Raw genomic sequence first — 21526 nt, 5'->3', positions numbered from 1 at the left:
AGGTCAAAGAGTAGAAAGGAGATCCGTGGGACATGAGTGTGGTGAGAGAGGAAAAATGGCATTTATTTTTTTCTCAATTGCCTATTTGTGCCTTTCATTCATTTTTCTAATGGGTTTTGAGCATTTTAAAAATTAATTTGTAGAAGTTCTTTACGTATGATGGTCATTAGTCCTTTGTCATATATTGTCATTTTCCCCGAGTTGTATTTTTCTGTGAACAATGCTTACAGTATTTTACCAAACCAAAGAATTTATCTGGTCAACGTTGTCAATCTTCCCTTCTAGCTTACAGGTTTTACGTCATACTTAGTAAGGCATCTCTAACCCTAAAATTATAAAAGTAATCTCTTGGTTTTTTGGGGGGGGGTGGGGTGTCATTTTTTTCTATATTTAAATCTTTGCTCCATCTGGAATTTATTTTATCCAAAAAGTGAGGTATGAGTACACTTTTACACTTCCCTGCTCTTTTCTCAAAAGGCTGTCCATTGGCTCTAAAACCATCAATAGAATAATTTATTTTCCCTGCCAGCTGAAGCACAAAGCTGTGTCCTTCAAGCATAGATTAGTGTAGGGTTACTGTCAGATTGTACTGGATGGGACTTGGAGTATGAATAAGTGATGTACTGAGCTCTGCACAGATAGGGAAAAAGTGAGAAAAGCAAAGAAGGGGGATGACAACAATCAAAAATATTAATTACCAAATGTTGAGTGTATAGCATGTAACTATAAAATTAATACACTCTAAATATCTACTTAATAAATGGAAGAAGTAACAAAATTATTAATAGCATATTTACCTTATATGTGTCTGTTGTTTAGTTAAGACACCCCACATGTCACTAATAATCTGCAAATAGATTTTTAAACATTTTATAACAGCTGTTTTGGGAAAAAGAATATTTCAACTAACACATCTTCTAACCTTTCAAAGTTTTACTTACTCAAAAATATGCAAGTATGGAGATAAGAGATAACTCAGAAAATAATAACTACAACAACAACATGTTATGTTTGTACAATATGTAATTATATCCATACCCAAGAACCCTGTTCAGGTAGAACTTTTTCCTCATTTTGTAAATGAGCAACAGGCTGAGAAGGATTAAATAGTCTCCCTGAAGGTGGACAACAACTAAGAAGCACTGATGGGCATAGAAACCTGACCTTTTGGCTTCTGATTCACATTTAGTGAATTCCATCACGCCCAGGTTGCTGGCAATGCCTCTCCTTAGTCATACACACATATGAACTGAAGTACTGGCCCAGAGATTGATAAGCACAGCTAACTAAACACTGTGCTTTTATATTTAGCACTCACAGTGGCGGGGGGGGGGTCCCCTAATCTGAAATCCTATTCTCAATGTGGATGTCCTCTGTGACATTGCTGTTAGGTTTTAATTCAGTCCTTACAAGAACCACCAGCTACTGCTTAAATCTATAACACATTCGTAATCAGTCCAGATCAATGCTGGTCAAAAGCCTTAACTCCTAGAATTGCTGATAATTCTAAGGAACCAAAATAAGTATAATCTTATTTCCAAGTAATAGGCTTTTAAGTCACTGAAAATAATTATTCTCTTTCCGTTAAATCTTTCTTCTTTAAAGCAAACATCCCAGCTTCTTTAACCCAATCTAATCATTTTCATCACCTGTAGCCATCCAGGGGGCTATCTTTTTTTAATGCATTCTGGATTGCCAACATCTAGTATTTTTTTACTGCCTGCTAGGTGTACAGCCACATAAAGTATGCAAAGGAAGCACAGAGCCTGACCTACAGCAGAAACTGACTAACCATAAACTGGTGAGATTTGAAAAGGGCTGTAGGACTACAGAACTGAATACTACGCAACGCCCAACGAGGGGGCAAAGGTGCAGTCTGATTCTTGCTCTTCCTTTGCTTTTTAAGGGACATGATGTGAGGCTGGTAACAACCTCTCTGACCTATCAATTTTGTATCTGTCAAAAGGGGGACGATAATATCTGTGTACCCCACAGTGCTGCTGAAGAACCAATTGAAATAAGGCATGTGAAATGTTTCAGATTACAAACATAGGATGTGAGCAGTAATTATAGTAAAGAATAGTCTACAAATGTATGACATTGTGTTAACACAAATCATAGCTACAAATCAAAAACTTTTAGAGTCTAGCATTTGTTTTTGATTACAGATTAATCTCAATTCATTCTCCTAAAACACTTGTAGTTACAGAGTTCATTAACTCTTAAAGGAAAAAAAAGAAAATATCACATCCACTCTTTGTTAAAGATTGGAAATTCCCCAGCCTGATTTATACCTGGACTTAAAATTTCATTATCAAGGCCAAGTTGGGAATCTATTTTATCAAGTTTAGTAATACATTGTTAATATTCTATTTTTTCCTTTTGATTAATAATAAACTCTATCCAGAAGTTAGTGACCACTGCACAAATGACTTAGAAAGGCACATTTAAATATTTTAGGGAAATATTACATAAAAGTTGAAAATGAGTCAGGAATAATTTACATAGGCAAAAACAACTGTATCAGTATGGTCTCTCTGATCATATCTTTCAAAATACATAACTATCAAAATTTGAGCGTCCTCTTCCTAGATCTACTTTATGCTGGCAACTAGCACAATATTTTTAAGGCTTATCAGTGTTCATCAAAGGCCATTAGTGAGACAATATAGCATATATTTCAATAAATCTATATAAAATATGATGTTAGATTAACACGTAGCCTAGTAACTATTGTGAAGGAACAAGGAAATGTTTTATTACGAGAAAGTGCTCTTAAGTGAGAGACGTACCTTTCTAATGATTGCAATAAACACAACAAGAACAACTGGAAGCAATAATGTCTTTGTATACCTCAGTGGAGTCTGAAATTCAGAGAGATGTTTCGTTAGGGGAAAATGTTATATCAAGTGAAATTTCAAATAATGAACCAAGTGAATTTTAAAACATGTAAGTAAACATGAGCTTTCACCCATCTAGGGTCTAATCTACCCACTGACTCCATCACAAAAATGAAGATGCATTTTCATAGAAATAAAATTTCCCAAAATGTTGGGTTGAAAACACTAACAAATACTGTCCGCAAACACTTATAAATGTAAAATGTGACTAGAAAGATTGCTGTTTACTTTTGCAACTACTTTTCTAACAAGAGAGCCCAACTTAATATTCACCTAAGGTCAGTGGAACTCCTTTAAAGGCATGAGATTTACCTGTGCATTTTATGGGGGTAAAAATCTTAACCATGATCTATTATTGATACACACACACAGGCACACACTAATGACCAATGTTTACAAAAGGAATAAAAAACATTTTTATATTTTCTTTAGAAACTTTGTTTGTTTTAAAAGCTCTATGCGTTGAAACCCTATACATCTCTCAAAAATTAGAGGTCACAGTCTTAAACAATCCTGGGCTTGAAATTTCTAAATTGCAATTGATTTGCTTATTACCAACACATTCCCTCACAAAAATAATCTTACATCATTAAGTAAAATAATATATGCTTTCCCAAAAATGTTTATAAAGAGAAGTCTAGTTTCAACCATATTAAAAACACTGGTGTATTTTAACTACAAAGTATACAGTAAATAGCATTTTCTGATTTTCCCTCTCTTTAGTCCAATTCTCTCACTTACTATTCTGTATCAGACAAGTAATTTTGACAATTTATTATACAAAATGCATTCTTCATGAGTTGGAAATCCCATTAAAAGGAGAATTTTTATGTTTTTATTTTACTATTCACCTTTATAAACATTTGCATAGTATTTATTATTTTAAAACATATAAATATATTTTATTTATAAATTTTAAATAGTGTCAACCTATGCAAAAATCATATAACTAAAACTATTTTATTATTTAAAAATTAGACATTTGCTAATAACAATAAATATAAGAAAAGTAGTAAGATACAGATCTTTACCTTAAAAAGGAAGTGTGTTAAAATTGTGTTAAAAGTACATAACAAAATTTAATACAGTTCAAACAATTGTAATATTATATTCTAAAGTTTGTCTAAAAGGTGCCTTTTAATACTACTCTTGAAAAGAAAATCAGATTAGCATCAGACTTTTATAGCAACACTTCAGACTAGAAGAAAGCAAGTTGTTTAGCCTACTCAAGGAAAGATATATGAGCCAAAGATTTTGTATCTAGCCAAACTTTCCTTCACACATAAAAGCCACTGATAAAATAGTTCGAACACGCAAAAACTCAGGGATTACTGCTCCCTGAGCCGTTCTTGAGGAATCCACTGGAGAGCAAGCTTCACACAACCAAGAAATAGCAGGAGGGGCTTCAATCCTAGGACTCCTAGTAAGCATTAAAAACAATGACCTACAGAACTATGACAGTGATGGGGCTACAGCGGTGACACAATATATAGTATGAGTGGTTATATGTGCTGACACTGAAGATACTGTGGGACTCTTAAAAATGGGGTAAGGGGGGTAGCATATAGGAAGTAAAATAATCTCTCTGATTATGATATCACAATACATTAGAAATGGGTGAGAATGGGCAAGGGGCAGGAAATGACTAAGGTCAGTATAGCTCTGAGGAGGAAACTGATAGAATGGATGACAGCTAATATACACAAGTATGAATATAAAGGAAACAAAATTATAAAACTTCCTCAATGCCAAAAGATACAGCAGAGAGAGGGTATGCGCAAGAACAAAAGCAAAGGAAACAAACCACACAGTGAGAGGTGTGTGTGTGTGTGTGTGACTGTGTGTGTATGTGTGCGTGTGTGTGTGACTGTGTGTGTATGTGTGCATGTGTGTGTTCTATTAGAATTACAAGTTCTTTAATCTTAATATTTCTTTGTAATTATTGATTTTATTCTAAGCATGAAAGTTATATATATATATATATATGCTCATTGTAAAAACCAGAAAATGGAGAAAAAATAAAGGAGACAATAAATTTTACATTTTAATTAGTTGTCAGCATTTTCTCCCCAATGGACTGCATGTTCACATCCTTCACTCATTTCTCCATATTTAGGGGGATGAGGCTGTGTTTTTGGTGCTGGGGAAGGGTGAAAGCCCTTGGTAATTTTTTTTTTATTGATTTGAACAAGCTCCTTTAACTAATTACATTAATCCCTAGTTTCATTTGTTATATTTATGGTAAGAATCATCCTAGTTAGTGATCTGCTTTTTAATTTTTTAAATATTTAATGTACAGATATTTTTAAGTTACATGCAGACAAATCTATTAATCATTCTCATATGCATTTTGTACTGGTATTATGCTCATTAAAAAATGAAGTTAATATTCACTGACATGTTTCTCAAATTAATTTTTCAGGCTTCATTAATATATAAAATATTAATTAACGGAAATAAAGTTTGGTGTATAATATGATACAAGGTTTTAACCTGACTCCCCTCCCCAACTCAATTTTGCAAATAATATCATGAAACAATGCATCTTTTATCCACTGATCTGTGGTGCTCACTTCATTTCATACCAAGTGCATACACATAAACACAGTTAAGGACAGACACATGGGTCTATCCAGCATTGCCTATTTTTGGCCATAAAAAATGTTCCTGTCTTGGAATCTTTGTACTTTAAATACTATTGCTTTCCTCTAAAAGGCATCTAAAAGGCAAAGATCCCCCTCGTTGTTTTTGCTTTCTTTTAACAGCATAATACAATTAAAAAATGATTATTGTGGAAATTTTTAAAGATGTAAATTACAAAAAAAAAGTTAATCATTGATTATCTCTCCATCAAAAAAACCACTGTTAAAATTTTGGTCTCTTACACTTTATTCGATGTGTGCTAACTATAGGTAATGAGATCGGACCGTTTCGCTCACCCTACTATACATCTTAAGTGTCCTTCCATATCAGTACAATGTCAAGTTAAATTGTTCCCTTTGCCCCACCATATGGACATATCACACATACAATGGATGCCCTCTCTGAACCAGCACCATGCTCAGTCCCTGTGCTGAAGATGCTTATGGAGACAGGGAACAGCAAGCTATAAATAGCTTTGCCATTTTCTTCAAATCGACTGAAGTCGTGCTGTGCCTCAAAAAACAGTTCCTTCTACCACATTACTGATGGCTCACAGTCTCAGGCTGTAGTGGTGTGTATATTCTCCATGTTAAAGGACTTCCACTGTGTCCTAATTTATCTGTTGATGTTCGCCCTCTCCTTCCTTTACCAGCCCCTTGAAGGAGTATTAACCTGCTATAAGTATGCATTTTAATGTCTTGCAAGACACTTTTCCTTACTTTCTTCCAGCAGGCTCAACACTATTTGTACACTTTATCAGCCATTATGTGTCAAAACCATTTGCCAGACACAGCAAATGAAGACCGATAGGTGACTGGAGTAAACAGTGTATTTGCAGAACACCCTCAACTCAGAATGTCTGGTTGGTAAGAGTCTGCATTGTGACGCACTCTCCTCCGCTGGTCTGTAACTCAGGATGGGGCTGACCCAGCGGGGATCAAGGGGAAAGTGAATATATCAACAGAGGACAGTTGGGCAGTTTCATATATAACACACACAGCTTTGAAGGACAATGTTTCACAGCTACTAAAATGTCATCATAAATCAGGACCACATGGATGGTGTGAAAGGACACACACACATATATATATACACGTTTGCTAAACCAAACTAGCTCAAAAAGTATTGCAAAATAGTATTTAATACAAAATATCTTAAAACATCAAAGTGCGTTCCCATGTATCTCCTTTGGTCCTCACAATATCTATTTGAGGCATACTACCAGAAACCAGTGAGCTAAGACTCAAAGAATGAGAGTCACTTGTTAAAGAACATCAGGTAATATTACAGACGTCTGTTTCACAATCCACTAAACTACTCTCTGGTTTCCTTCTAAACACCTGAGTATAGTTTTAGAAAGAAAAATGTTGGAATGAAAAACTTATCCTCAATGATATTTCAAAGCAATGAGATCATTCAAACAACCAACCACACAATAAGTGGAAATGTAACAGCTTGAGAGCTTCACTGCACTAATGCTATCCCTGAAAAGAGGCAACTTGAAATGCCTCTGTGTTTACTCATCCAAGAAATTATTGCTAGACTGAGTGCACATTTCTAAATTATCAAAATGAGAAAAGACCATACATTGCAGGAAGTTGCACTAATGTAAATAAGAAAACCTTCCCCTAAGCTGCCAGATTTTCCTTTTCTTTCAAACTGAGATAAGAGCACAGAGGCAAGGACCTGAAGTGACAGGAGCACCCTTTATAAAAAAATGAATGGGCCAAAACCTAAGGAAAGAAAAGGAGAAATCACATCTTACCTCCTTTTCCATAAAGTCAAACTCTGCTGCGCAGGTATACAATAAAGTATCAAAATCCTTGTAACTGAAGAATTTTGATGTTAATAGGTTGCCGATATGAGCCTAGTAAGGAATAAAGGGAGGTACCATTAGATTATGCCGTATATTGTAAAAACGCATTTTTATCTTAACAATACGTAAAAAATGTTTCCACTACATGACAGAGCTCGCTGTTCCCACAGCAGCTTGCTTCTTCCTATTAAAGAAGCAGTGATGGACCCTTCAGCTTCACCGTCTCTTTTCTTTTGCTGACAAGTGATAGCTCCAACCACACTCTGCTTTCCATGCTCCATCATCAGCTTTCCAAAGGCTTTATCCTTGAGTTTTGTCTGCTCAAGGTGCTAAACCTGGTGAAATCACTACACAGCATCGGGCGGGCTTAGTAATGTACACTGCCGTCTGTCAATCACAAAAGGACAATGTATGACAGAGTAAAGAAAAGCAAATGTTAACTCAGTTTTTCTGAACAGGGGAATGAAAAGACTTTGAAAGAAGTAGAAAATGGGCAGGCCTTGGAGCAAAACATGCCTTTCGGCAGACAATCAGCGTCTGTGTAATTCTTCACGTGTTGCCAAGTGCTCCCACTTGCATCACCTCTCTACTTCCCACAGGAAGCCACCCCAGGAAGCTGGAATTATTTTCATTTCACACATAAGTAAACACTTGCCAAACTCTGAATTCACTGTTGTTTAAAAGAACCATAGGAAAGGGGGAATCTGTATCTAAAGCAAATCAGGGCTAAATAATACCTACACGAAGCAGGGGCCTGGGGGTGAGGAGGAACTAAGGCGTGGTGGGGTGTGCTGAAGAATCTCAAGCCTCTGCCTCGTGGGGAAGAGATGTGTGCTGATAAGTTTAAGAAATCAATAGGGAGAGTATATAGGCCTAAAACAGCATTAGCAAACTACCCATCCAATGAAAAGGAGAAGAAACCTAAAAAGAAAGTGAAATGGTTGGAAAATCTCAAATAAAATGAAAGAAGTCCTAATATAATGATAACTACCATAAATATAAGAGTTTTTTTATATAATTAAATATAGTTAAATGAAATTGACAGATACTCAAATTGGACTTAAGGGGAAAAAATTCAGTATTACATTGTCTGTAAAAGACATACTTAAAAGTATGCAGAAAGGTTGAAAACAGAAAAGGAGAACAAGGTATACCAGATAAATAGAAGAAATCTAGGCAAGCAATTGTAATGTCTCATAAAACTGAATTCAAACAAAAATACATGAAAAAAGACAATAAATGACATTATATGCTGGTAAAACAAACAGCAAGCGAGGTTATACATGTCAGGAACATATCTGCAGTTAACAGTATAGATTCAAAGTGCACAGAAGAACAACTAAAAAAGTTGTAGGAAGAAAAAGACAAGCTGACAGTGTTCATTGTGTTAGAGTTCCCTCTAAAATAGAAAAAGCAGATAATGTTAGCATAAAATCTGAATAATATTATTAATAAGCTCACAGAGAATACAAACTTCATAAAGAGAGACTATATCTTATCCTCAAATACAAGTGAAATATTTTTAATGTTCACATCCCATGCCACAAAACATTTCAAAGAAATGATATAATACAGATTACTTTTTTCTAATCCTAAGTGCAGGAAAATTAGAAAATAACTAGGAATGGCTTTAAAAATCCTTTCAGCTAGAAACTAACATAAAGCTTAATAATCTTTAGGTAAAAAGAAAATCACAAAATAGTTAATTTGTAAGACATACAAAAAAGTACGACTTGCAGAGAAATTTATAGATTTAAATGCATTTATCAGAAAATAAGAAAGGCTGAAAACAAAAGAGCCAAGCACATTCCCTCAAGCATCAAAAAAAGCTACAGAACGAACCCAAAGAAATGAGAAGAAAAGAAATGAAGATGACAGAATTTAATGACAAAGAGAAATACAACAAAACCAGAGAGGACTTTTAAAAAGTGGTACTTTGAAAATATTAATGCAATAAATAGAAAGTAGAAAAATAGCTAAATAAATAGCTAAATAAATAAATAAATAAATAAATAAATAAAGCAGCTCTTGATAGATTAATATAACATTCATTCCAAATCCAAATAAGGAAAATTAAATAAAAGAGCCTAAGATGATTTCATATACATGCAAAAATTTCAGTAAGAATTTTTCGCTAACTGAATCCTACACTTTTTTTAAAAAACATGATCCATTTGATAACATACATGAAATGGGTGCATTTCCTCTAAAGACATAAAGGACCAATAACTGTCTAAAGAAAGTGGATTTGTAGTAGGAAAATCCTCCTAGGAACAAAACTCCAGGCCCCGAGGGCTTTGCTGTCAAATTCTACCAAACATTTAAGAAAAGCAGTATCAATTCTACACAAATTCTTATTGAACACAGGAGACTAAACACTTCCCAATAATTTTAGGAAGATAGCATTACCTTGAAACTAAAATCAGATAAAAACATTACAAGAAAATGAAACAGACTAATACCTCTTACGAGTATCAGCAAAAATTCTAAAAAATATTAGCCATCAAATTCATCAATATACTGATAGACAAATACATTGTAAGCAAGTGAGGTTATCTGAGAAATACAAGGCTGGATCAATACTCAAAAATCAGTGAATATGGGGACTTCCAGATATGGCAGAAGAAGAAGTTAGTAAATCTCCTCCCCCAATAACAACTACGAAATTGGACAAAACTGTCAAATACCATACTAGGCTCTAGAAACTAAACAAAAGGAAAACAAATTGAGAAACATTCATTCATAAAAAGACTGATGAACTCTGGATGGAAACAGTGGGAGCCTGTGGCATTTTTCCTCAGGCTGCTCCCAGCCAAAACGAGCACCACCACCGCTTCTCCCACCTCGGTCAGCCCAATAGTTCTACCAGGGTGGGGCTGGCCATGAAAAGCAGAACCTTTGCTACTGGAAGGAGCTGACTTGTTTGGAGACAGAAAGCAAAAAATCTATGCACTGTCAGTAAAAGTAGCAAACCCAGTGGGAAAGGAAAGGCGAAAGGTCACAACTTGGCCAGCTTAGGGTTACAGTACTGGTTTGGTGAACAGCAGACTGGCAGACTGGCTACAAATTTTACAGAGATTCTAGAAATGAGACAACCTATAAGATTAAGTTCTCACATTACTGGTGGACTGGAAAGATGTCCACATACGCTGGTGGATGCCAGAGAGCCCAAGCTCTCTACACATCCATGACTGACTAGGAGGTGGTATGCACATTCATGGAAGACCCAAGAAGGTGGGAGTGACAGATGGAAAAAGATGGGACAAACTTGATGTTCAGATCAGAATTAACATAGTATGTCTGAAGGCTATCCTTTAAAAAAACCTGCTTGCAAGGCTGACCCTTGGCTGATCCTTGGCTGACATCAGGGAACTTGGATTTCAGAAGGCTCCCACCACCCTAAATGATAAGAGTGGTTTTATGCTGAACACCTATATTCCTTCTGGGAGTCTGGAACTTTGATACATACTAAGTAGAGGGTGTGTATGTTATCAGCCCCCGGTAAAAACCTTGGGGTACTAACCACTAAACTTCCCTGATAGAAAATTCTACTGCCAGGCACATAACAGGTACATGTTAAATGAATGAATGAATACATTTTAGACTACACTTTTAAACTTTTAAAAAATCTTTCCACAGGTTGTAGACCACTCCTCACTCCTTTAATAGTCCAGTTATTTTCAACCTTTTTTAAACAAAAAATTCCTTTGTTCATATGAAAGCTTATATAAATGTCCAATATGTAAGAGATTAAAGCCAGACTACCTTGGGTGAAAGAGGGATCAGCAGGGAGACTGGGAAGGAGATGGACCCCACTGAAGAGACCTTCAAGTCCCAGGACTTCACAGAACTCAGTTTCAAAACCACAGCTTTAATATATTACAGGAGTAAGAATGATAGCCAATTAAACTACAGGAAAAAATATGTGGTTGGTTTACTTCACTCTTTCTGTGTTGGTGTGTTGCTCTCTTTTTAATTTAATCAATGTGCCCACCAAAACCTCAAAACAAAATAGGCAAAGCAAGTTATAGATAGGAAGAATCCTTAAAGTTATAAAGCAGAAATCTCCTCATTTTATTTTCTTTCCTACCCAATTACCAAAAAGGGCAAAACAAACAGCAATACAAATGTCTCTTAGTAAGACTAACCTATAAAATTGCCTATAAATAAACTTTTTACAAGCATTGGCAGAAGACTGGAAGAAAATGAATCTACAATATGATCTATTGTTTAAAAGGCTCTGAAGGTGGTGTTCTTTTTTTTTTTTCTGTTACAAAAGGAGATTATAAAGAAATCAGAGAAAAATAACTGTAAGGCCTTAAAATTTGAGTGTAAGTCTCTAGAGCTTTTCCACCTTAGAATTTTTAAATCTTTGTGATATAGAAAGACCAATAAAATAAGAGAATTGTGTCAGGAAATTAATTCTGGAGAAGAGAGACTATATACACAGTCACACTTACTTTCTATTAGAGTAAATAAATAAAATAACAGGTGAATAGACTTCACCTTAGAATTTAGTTTAAATAATGGTACTTTAATAACTCAAGTAATTCATTCTTAGCCTTTTCTGAATATTTCAAGTCTTTCAAGTTTAAGCAAAAATACACTTACATCATCTGCAATGCCAAAGATCTTAGACGTCAAATACTTGAGTATGACAGTTCCAAATAACCAAAAACATCCTTGGATAACCTACAAAAGAATAATACAGCAAAACAAAACTAAACTGATGCATCATATAGCCACTGCATAGACATAGCCTAGAAAGAAAACAAAAATAAATGCTATAATCACATGTGAAGTAATTATCTCCATACCCAAGAGAAAGTGCTAAAAAAAAAAAAAGCACCTTAAATTAAAATAAAGAATGTTACTCCAAAATCAAGGGCTGTAACTAAAAAGAAAAATATACACATATAATCTTATTATAAAAATTAATATACTTAATAGGAGATTTACACAGCAATTGCAGTTAAATTCTTCTACTAACAGTTTCTTACACATGCACTGTTCCTCAGAAAAAGCATGAGTAATAAAATACATAAAACTGGAATTCTTTAACTACCTGTCCAAAATTAATCTTAACTTGCTTCACGAAAAGGGCAATTTTGCACATTAAAATCGAGCCCTAATATGTTATAAAACTGTTATATCCTCTGCATTATATAAGTCATTTCCTTGAAAGTAAAACATAAATCCAATGATATATCTTAGAGAAGGAAAAATGTAGACATTCAAATAGATTGATTCTTACCCATAAACTAAGTTCAGATACATTTATTTTCAGAAAGTGTGGTTTCACTGCCAGTAAACCCTGCATGGAGAAAATAACACAGCATGCAGTTAATACGTATAAATACAAATTCAAGCACCAAAAAATACTTCTAAATAATAAGACTTTCAAGAATCTAAAATTCAGCACACTGTCAATGTTCCACATAGCATCACCACAGCTCACTGATTTCAAGAAATAACCCTACTTTAGCCTAAGTATTTTAGGTCATATTAGTCACTTTGTAAAGCTGAAAACAGAATCGCCATATGTAAATTTCTATGACTGATTTCTATGACTGGTTCTGATTTACTTAAGAACCAAAAAGTATATAATTTCAGAATTTTAGACAGGTCATTAAGATTTTCCATAAGCTAAATATTACTAACTCCTTGAATAAACTACAAACGAGCTTTTAATGGATCAACTAAATACTTCTCTATCAAATCTTGTAAGTCCAGGCACATTATAGACTCCCAAAGTACAGCACCTATGAAGATCTAAATCTACTTCCAGCTTGGCAAAAATACGGTTAGAGATGAAAACGTAAATACATGAACCCAAATTAAATCTTTTTGGATGTTTCTGAGAACACAAAATGTGTTACAGTTAAGGTTTCAAAGTGGTAACTAGAAATAAAAACAGGCAAATGTGTGTTTATAGTTAAATATGCAAAAACATGCTATATTCTGTAACTGTTACCATCATTTATTTTTATACACCAGAATATATGAAATATGCGTAACGCTTAGCCCATACCTAAGACACACCTTGGTGTCAAGAATCTAGGAGGAAACCTGACACACTGTAGGTGCTCAACTGAACTGAAGAAAAATTTCTTGCAAAATGTACTTAGATTGGGTTTTACTGATATGCAGTCTTCCATTCAATGGTTTATCTGCAAACAAGTACCAAGAGTCACGTACTTCAGCTTGAGTAATAGCAGGATTTCCTCATGTACATACATAAATACAGAATTGAGTACATTGCCACATTTCCTAATTACAAAAAGAATTCATGACTGCAAGTTATGCCTAATATTAAAGCACAGCAACTCAGTTAATGATTTTTTGGTCATTGTTGGAAACACAGCATCACCACATGCTAATAGCTAATTTCTGTGCCTAAGTATACTGAAGTCACATAGCCTGAAATAAGTGGCAGTCTAGATTAGGAAATGGGATCTTAAATATATATTATTTATAAAATAGAACAAAGAAATAGGAGATTCCAAATTTGTTAGTGGATTCCAGAAATCAAGAAAGACAAAACGATTTGAGTTACTTAAATAATTATTTAAGAAACAGAATACATTTCAATTAAGACAATGCAATATGCTTTTGTCTATTAAGAAATCAGCCTAATACCAAACCACATGCATGTTAAACACAAGGAATAGCTTCTTTTCTCTTAGATTTGTGAAACACTGTAATGGTAAAACCCACTGACAAAAAAAGCTGTAACCACCCCTGGAAGTCCTTAAATTTAGAAAGACTTATATTTAGAAAGTCATCTCGCTAAAAGTGGCAGAAGGAGTTAGATGACGCTTCACCTTTTGCTCTAATTCTTTAAGACAGTCTCCCTCTAATCTAAATCTGTTCTTGATAGTGATCTAGTAAAATATAACTGAATCATCATCTGACTTAAACTATCTGAATAATTAATACAAATAGACATGAAGGGAAAAACTAAAAAAACAAGGTCTCAAGCCTGTTATCACAGTGGAGCTAGGAGGAAAGATGCCGTGAGATGCCAGAGAAGGGGGAGGAGGCCAGAGAGTGGAGAGGAATAAGATAAAAACTGAAAAGAGGGGAGGAAAAAGAAAGAAAGAGGAAAGCCTAGAAACCATTCTAAAATGAACCCTGGGACCAAAAGTTAGGTGACAGAAAAGATGAAGAAAGAGAAAGGACAGATTGGGACTACAAAGGAAAGCGCTATGTTTTCCAATATTAACTTTTGTTGTGCTTCTTTCCTGTTTTGGAAGTGAAAACTTAAATACACTATCACATATAGATGAATTCAGTAAGACACTTGAAATAGTTCTTGTAGAAAACCCCACATGAATCTCAAGCCAGTGATAAAGAAACTGATAAACCATTAGTTTCAAAAACAGCTGTGCACTTAAGGAACACTTACCCAAATAATTACCAAAGAGGAAGCATAATAAGAAGTTAATAACATTGAGTTTCCAAACATCAAAACAAAACAAAGTGCAAGAGAAATCTGGAAAAATCCAAGAAAAATATAATTAATACACAGAAAACAGTTTACAATGTGTCAATTTCTGGTTTACAGCATAATGCTTCAGTCATACATGAACGGAGTATACTTCAATAGAATACATATATACTAAAAAAAAGAAAAAAATATACAGAAACCAAAAAATATTGATTTTTATTCTGAAAATTGCACATGCCCATGATAAAATTCAAACAGTTCAAAAGGGAATACACAAGGAAAACAGCCCATATTCTATGCCACACTTCAAACCCCAGAGATCAACATCACCAATTCCTATGCAGCCTTAGAGACACTCACATGTACAGATTCTAGTCTACATTTTTTTAAAACCACAAATGGAAACTTGGCCCAGAAGCTATGCTATTGCTTGTTTTTACTCTTAGTTTCAAAGAGTTTTCCGTATCAATCCAAATCAATCTAACTCATTCCACTGAATAACTGAAAAAAGTACTCGACTCTAGGGATGTACTATAATTTATTTAACCAGTCCTCTGACTACTTCTGAACATGTGTTTTCCAGTTTTGTTTTGTTGGTGGTTTGTTCTTCCTATTACAAACACTGCTATGAAAAACATCCTTACATATATCTCTTATGTACATATCAACGTACTTATGGGATAAATTACTAGAACAGAATTAATGGATCAAGGATAAACACGTTTTAAAATTTGAGAAGACACTGATAAATTGCCATACAAAATATTGTACCAATTTACTGTGCACCAATAGGGCATGAGAGTTCCTCCTGATACACACTCCTGCCAACAGTGTGAAGTATTCTTTTAAATATTTGCCAATCTAATACCAAAAAAATTTTGCCTCATTGTTTCCCTTTTCCATTCTTTTAATAGTGGGTGAAACACAGCGTCTGTTCTTCTATTTGTGGTTTATACCGTTTTGTCTGTGTATGAATTCCCTATTTCTAGTGCCCATTTTTCTATTGTGTTCTTGTGTTTTCCTTAAGCACTCTCTTCATATATTATAGAACACAGCTCCTTATCAAGCAAACATATTATATTTTTCCCAGTTTATTTTTATCTTTCTTTGTGGTATTTCTCTATATAGTTGTTTTCTAAATTTTTGTTAGATTTAACACTCATTTTCTTTCACTCTTTGTGATTTAACTCCATTATTATGAAAAATCTTTAAAAATAATCCATGTTTCCTTCCAGAAGTTTTATTTTTTGATCCACATAAATTTCCATGTGAATTTTATAATCAGCCTACTTCAAAAATGGACAATTTTATCATAATTGCTTTATTCCATAATGTACATTATGTTTTAGTTTATCTGTCCAATATTGAAGCTTTAGATATGAAAATAATACACGTTGTTTCCATTTCTTAGTCTTCTTTACATACATTAGTAGAATGTAAAGGTTTCCTCATAGATCCTGCATATTAAGTTTATTTCAATGTATATTATTTGTGTTGCTATTATCAGAAATCTCATATTTTCTGATTTTTTTATATTTAGAATATGTGAAATATGCATAATAAAAACATACTTTCATTGCTTTTAGTGGTTAATTAGTTTATTAATTTGGATTTTTTAAGTATTCAAAATATCACTTGCAAACAATGAAACCTTTTACATCTTCCTTTCCTATTTTTGAAATTCTTATTTTTTAGTCAACTGTATTAGTTAATATTTATGCAACAATATTAAGTAACAAGAGTGGCAGTAGGCATATTTGTCAACTTTCTGCCATTAATAGGAATAGTTTTACTGATTCATCATTTTGTGTGATACTAGCTTTTGGTTTTAAGTATATGTATGTATTTAAAATGTCAATGAAATATTCATCTATTTTCATGTAATTTAAGATCTTAAAAATCAGAGATAGATATTGACTTCTCAAACGCTGTTACAGCATCAAAGGTAATGATCATATTGTTGATCTTTTTTAATGTATGAATATGATAAATTATATTAATATAATTTTTAATGTTAAGCCATTCTTGCATTCTTGAAATGAGTTTAATGTCATATATTTTTCTGATATGCGAACTAAATGTTACCAATCTGGGTCCAATAGAAATTGATAAGAGGCCAGATGAGAATTTCAGGCAAGGCTTTACTGGGGTTTGTGCTGCAGCACAAGGGAGCAAAAGCAAGAAAAAGGTAGCCTTGCCCACTCCTGGAGAGGAGCTGCTTGGTTCCTTAAATGGGGTAACAATGGGGGCAGATCAGGGGCTGGGCAGGAGGCCTAGCTTAGTTGGTCTGTCCACCCAGTGAATCTGCCATGTGCAGGGACATGTGCAGTACCCAGCTTTTTGCTCCCAGAACCTCAAAAACTTGTAGTTTGTTTTTTGTATCTTATTGCTCATAGTTGCCCCAACTGTTCATGTGTATAGTTATTTCAGTCACTTATAGTTTCTTTGTATCCTATTGCTCAAGGAGACGTTTGTCCATGTAGCACTCCGGTAGACCACCCCACATCCCAGCCTATCTCAAATGGGTAAGAAACCAAACTCTCAAAATTTTATGACAATAGCTTTTTCCCTTACGGGTCAAAATTTAAAACAAACTAAAACTTTCCTAATCAATTTTGGCAAAAATTATAAAGATACCATCTCTTCGAATAAACAGATTCATAACCAAGAATCATGCAAAGCATCGCCTGGGTATTCAAGAGAAATATAAAATAGTATTAAGAAAGGAGGCACTAACGGTCTGGAGAGAGATTTGGGGTCCATTCCCAACTCTGATCACTTCTCTGCTCAAGCCCTCCAAGGGCTTTGATTCTCACTCCAAAGAAAAGCCAAAGGCCTTTCAAAGACTTACATGACCCTATAGGGTCTGTTCACTAGCCTCTGGGAACCTTTCCCATCTCACTCCAATCTCGCCACACCTCGCAGACCCCAGGACACACCAGAGCCCTTAGGCTCGTTGCTTCTTTTGACCTAATGGATGCCCCTCATCTATCCCCATGTGACCTTCTCAGTGAGGTCTTCTTTTCCTACTCTTTTAAATTACAGTCTCCCTACCTACTCAGCAAATCCCACCCTCCTCACCTGCTTTATTCTCCTTAATAGTGCTTTCTCCCACCTAATGTGCTAAGTTTTCTTACATATTTGGTTTATTTCTATGTACACCAGAATATATAAGCTCCACAAGCAAAGGGAGTTTTAAAATTGTTTTTATCACTGCTGTATCCTACGGACCTAGGACATGTTTGACAAACAACTGGTGCTCAAAAACATCAGTTAATTTAAATGTGAAGAATAAAATTTTTAAAGTATATTAATACTGAGAAAATTGAGAGGGTATAAAATGGAGAGATGTTACAAATTATTTTTGTATCCATATATCTTTTTTCAGTATCTATATTTTAGCAGATTAAAAAAAATAAAACATTGTGAACAACTCCATGTCAGTGAACTTTTTAAAAATTTTGAGGATATGAGATAATTCCCAGCAACATAAAAGTGCTAAAAAATGACAAGAAAAAAAGCCTAATTGTCCTATTATCATTAAATAACTTAGATTAGTAATTTGAAATTTGCCCACAAAGAGAACAACAGGTCTATATAGTTTAACAGGCAAGATCTGCCAAATTTTTGGGGAATATTCCTCCTAATCTTACACCAACTCTACCATAGACAGAAAAAGTAGAATCACAATTAATTCCACGGGGCTGGAATTCTGATACAAAATCAGGCAAGCGTAGCTGGAGGATTCTGGGGAAGGGCAAAGCAGAGAGCACTAGGAATCTGTCTTCCCACCTAGACAATTTGCAACACGAGGAATCTATCTGATGGAACTATTTTGGAACTCAGGAGTCTATCAAAACTTGCAGCTTCCAGAAGAACCCCTGGATGGGAAATCATAGTCATTTTCAGTAAATTCCAGCTCTTAGTTCACCAGTCGCTACCCATCCCTCATAAACGAGCCCTAATGCAAAGAGCCACTCACCAGTTTAAAAGCACAGGCAACAAAAGCAAAATCACAAGTGGGACTACATCAACCTAAAAAGTTTGTGCACAGCTAAACAACAATCAACAGTATAATATGAAGAAACAACCTACAGAATGGGAGGAAATATTTGCAAACTATATATCAGATAGAGTTAATATCCAAAACATATAAGGAACTCTTCTTACAAGTCAACAGCAAAAAAACCACAAATAATTTGATTTAAAAATGGGCATAAGACCTAAACAGATGTTTATTCAAGGAAGCTGTACAAATGGCCAATAGGTACATGAAAAGGTGCTCGATGGCATTAGTCATTAATAAATGCAAATCAAAACCACAATAAGACATCACCTCATATTTGTTAGAAAGATCATTATAAAAAAGCCAAGAGGTAAGCATTGGTAAGAATGCAGAGAAAAGGGAACCCTTTTTCCCACTGTTGGTGGAAATGTAAATTGATACATCACTATGGTAAACAGTATAGAAGTTCCTTAAGAAATTAAAAATAGAACTACCATATGATGCAGCAATCCCACCTCTGGGTATATATCTGAAGGAAACAAAAACAAGATCTTGAAGAGAGATCTGCACTCCCACGTTCATTGCAGCATTATTCACAATAGCCAAGATATGGAAACAAGCTAAGTTTCCATCAATGGGTGAATGGATATCGAAAATGTGATATATATACACAATGGAATAGTATTCAGCCAAAAAAGAGGAAGCCCCAGTCATTCACTTCAACGTGGATGGACTTTGAGAACATTATGCCAGTTGAAAAAATCCACTCAGGAAAAGACAAATAAAAGTGCATGATTCCACTTATATGAGGTATAAAGAGTAGTTAATAAAGACACAGAAAGCAAGCTGAGGGTCTCCAGGGCTGGGGAGGGGAAGGACAATAGGGAATTATTGTTTAATGAGTACAGAGTTACATTTTTGCAAGATAAAAAGAGCCGTGGAGATATGATGATTGCACCATATGAGTGTACTTAATACCACTGTACACTTAAAAAAATAAGATAGTAAATTTTATGTGTATTTTACCATTTAAAAAAATGGATAAAAGTCCTTTTTGGAGACAATTCCATATTTGTTTTCTTTTCTGTAACTATAGGGATTTAGGAGTTCATAAAGATATTCCACAGTAACTAGTTCCATAGTTAGCAAGTGACATCACAAAGCATCTATCTAAATTTTACTACAGACTAAAACTGTGTAATGTTAGTGCTTTTATAACTATAATTTTGAGTCAAAGTCTTCATCCTCAGTTGCCTATGTGACTGTGTGATCGACAGACTCTAAATGCTTAGCAAGTATTCGAATTTTCACTGCAATGTAAAAAAAAATCATATTAAACAGTTTGAGAAAAAAATAAGTCGAGTAAAAAGAGATAACTACTGTCCAATCTTATTCATGAATAGAGATTTAAAACCTTAACAATATAACAGCAAGTGAATCTAGCAATATATAAAAATTATGTTTAGCCCAGAAAAGCAAGGTTTCTTAATGTAGAAAACCAATTAATGCAATTCATCACAGTAACATATTAAAGAGGGGAAAATACACAGGATCATCTAGGCAGATGCAGATTAGTGAAGCTGAGCCTTTATTAATTTCTTTGAAAAAGTGCTCAAAGCATAATGAGGACAAGTCAAAAGGACAAAGAAGCCAGCAGGCAGCAGTAGGTCAAATCAGGAACAATCTAAGCATCAAAATAAATTATGAAAATAGTGGATTATATTGCAGCGAATAAAACAGACGCCATTGTTTTCTTGGATGTAAGATAATAATTGGTGAAAGATTTAAATACGAGTGACAAACAAAAAAAATAAACATAAAGGGCCTATAAACATACCAAAAGATGTTCAAGTTTATTAAAAACCACAGAAAATATAAATTAAGGCCATAAGATACCATTTTATACTCTCCAGGTTGACAAAATTAAACAGGATATAGAATAACAAGAACTGTTAGATGTCACTGTTTGAAGTGGTCTAATCACTTGTGAAAAAACAATGCAATATTAAATTGTGAAGTTGAACATGTATATAATTTACCACCTAAAAATTCTACTACTAGGTAAATACCCTAGAGAAAATACATATGCCCAGGAGGTATGTGTATGAATGTACAGCATTATTCATAAAAGGAAAAAAGAGGAAAAATCTAAATGTCTCAACAAGAAGATGGATAAATAAATTGTGCTTTATTTATACAATGGAAAACATAAAGCAACGAAAATATCAAACTCCAGAAACATACAAATTTCAGAAACCTGAGTGAAAACATAAGTCTCACAAAAGGATATCATTTTATAAACCTTAAAAACAATACTAATATTTAATAATTAAAGTATATTATTTAGGAATAAGTATATGGTAAAGTCATAAAGATAAGAGGTTAACTATAATTTAAAAAAGTCAGGATAAGGGTTAGTTATCTCCAAGAGAAGGGGGATGTGTTCAGGACACATAAGGGCTTCAAAGTAATAATGGTTCCACTTCTCATCTGGAGGGTAGGCTCTTGGCTGTCCATCTTATAACTCTGCTCATAACTTCCCTATATATTATAAATGTCCTTTTATATAAATCATTAGAGAATAAAAAAATATGGCTGTAGTATAAACCCTGACAGTTTTGTTTTCTTTTTTATAATGTAAATGCCTGACTCAGCTTTTATTGCGGAAGCATCCACTTCAAAGACGGCTATCTGTTGAATAAGCATACTGC

The 21526-nt window shown here is 34.2% G+C and overlaps 1 protein-coding gene across 5 annotated transcripts in view; it reads right to left on the bottom strand.

Moving 5' to 3' along the window:
- DPY19L1 (dpy-19 like C-mannosyltransferase 1) overlaps positions 1–21526 on the bottom strand; it is an 84610-nt gene that overhangs the window by 16945 nt on the left and 46139 nt on the right. For 4 of the 5 annotated variants that reach the window (XM_072964688.1, XM_072964686.1, XM_072964685.1 and 1 more), the window contains exons 11-16: positions 14768–14854; positions 12614–12673; positions 11971–12051; positions 7309–7410; positions 2793–2864; positions 798–847 (exon numbers count right to left, since the gene is read on the bottom strand). In XM_072964688.1, coding sequence (XP_072820789.1) covers positions 798–847; positions 2793–2864; positions 7309–7410; positions 11971–12051; positions 12614–12673; positions 14768–14854 — 452 coding nt within the window. The remainder of the gene's footprint in view (positions 1–797; positions 848–2792; positions 2865–7308; positions 7411–11970; positions 12052–12613; positions 12674–14767; positions 14855–21526) is intronic. The other variant, XM_072964687.1, reaches the window with a different exon arrangement.

Source organism: Vicugna pacos, chromosome 7 (assembly GCF_048564905.1).
Source record: "Vicugna pacos chromosome 7, VicPac4, whole genome shotgun sequence".
NCBI classification, from domain to species: domain Eukaryota; kingdom Metazoa; phylum Chordata; class Mammalia; order Artiodactyla; family Camelidae; genus Vicugna; species Vicugna pacos.
Note: the sequence above shows the minus strand (reverse complement) of the source record. Positions and strands in the feature narration are given on the sequence as shown.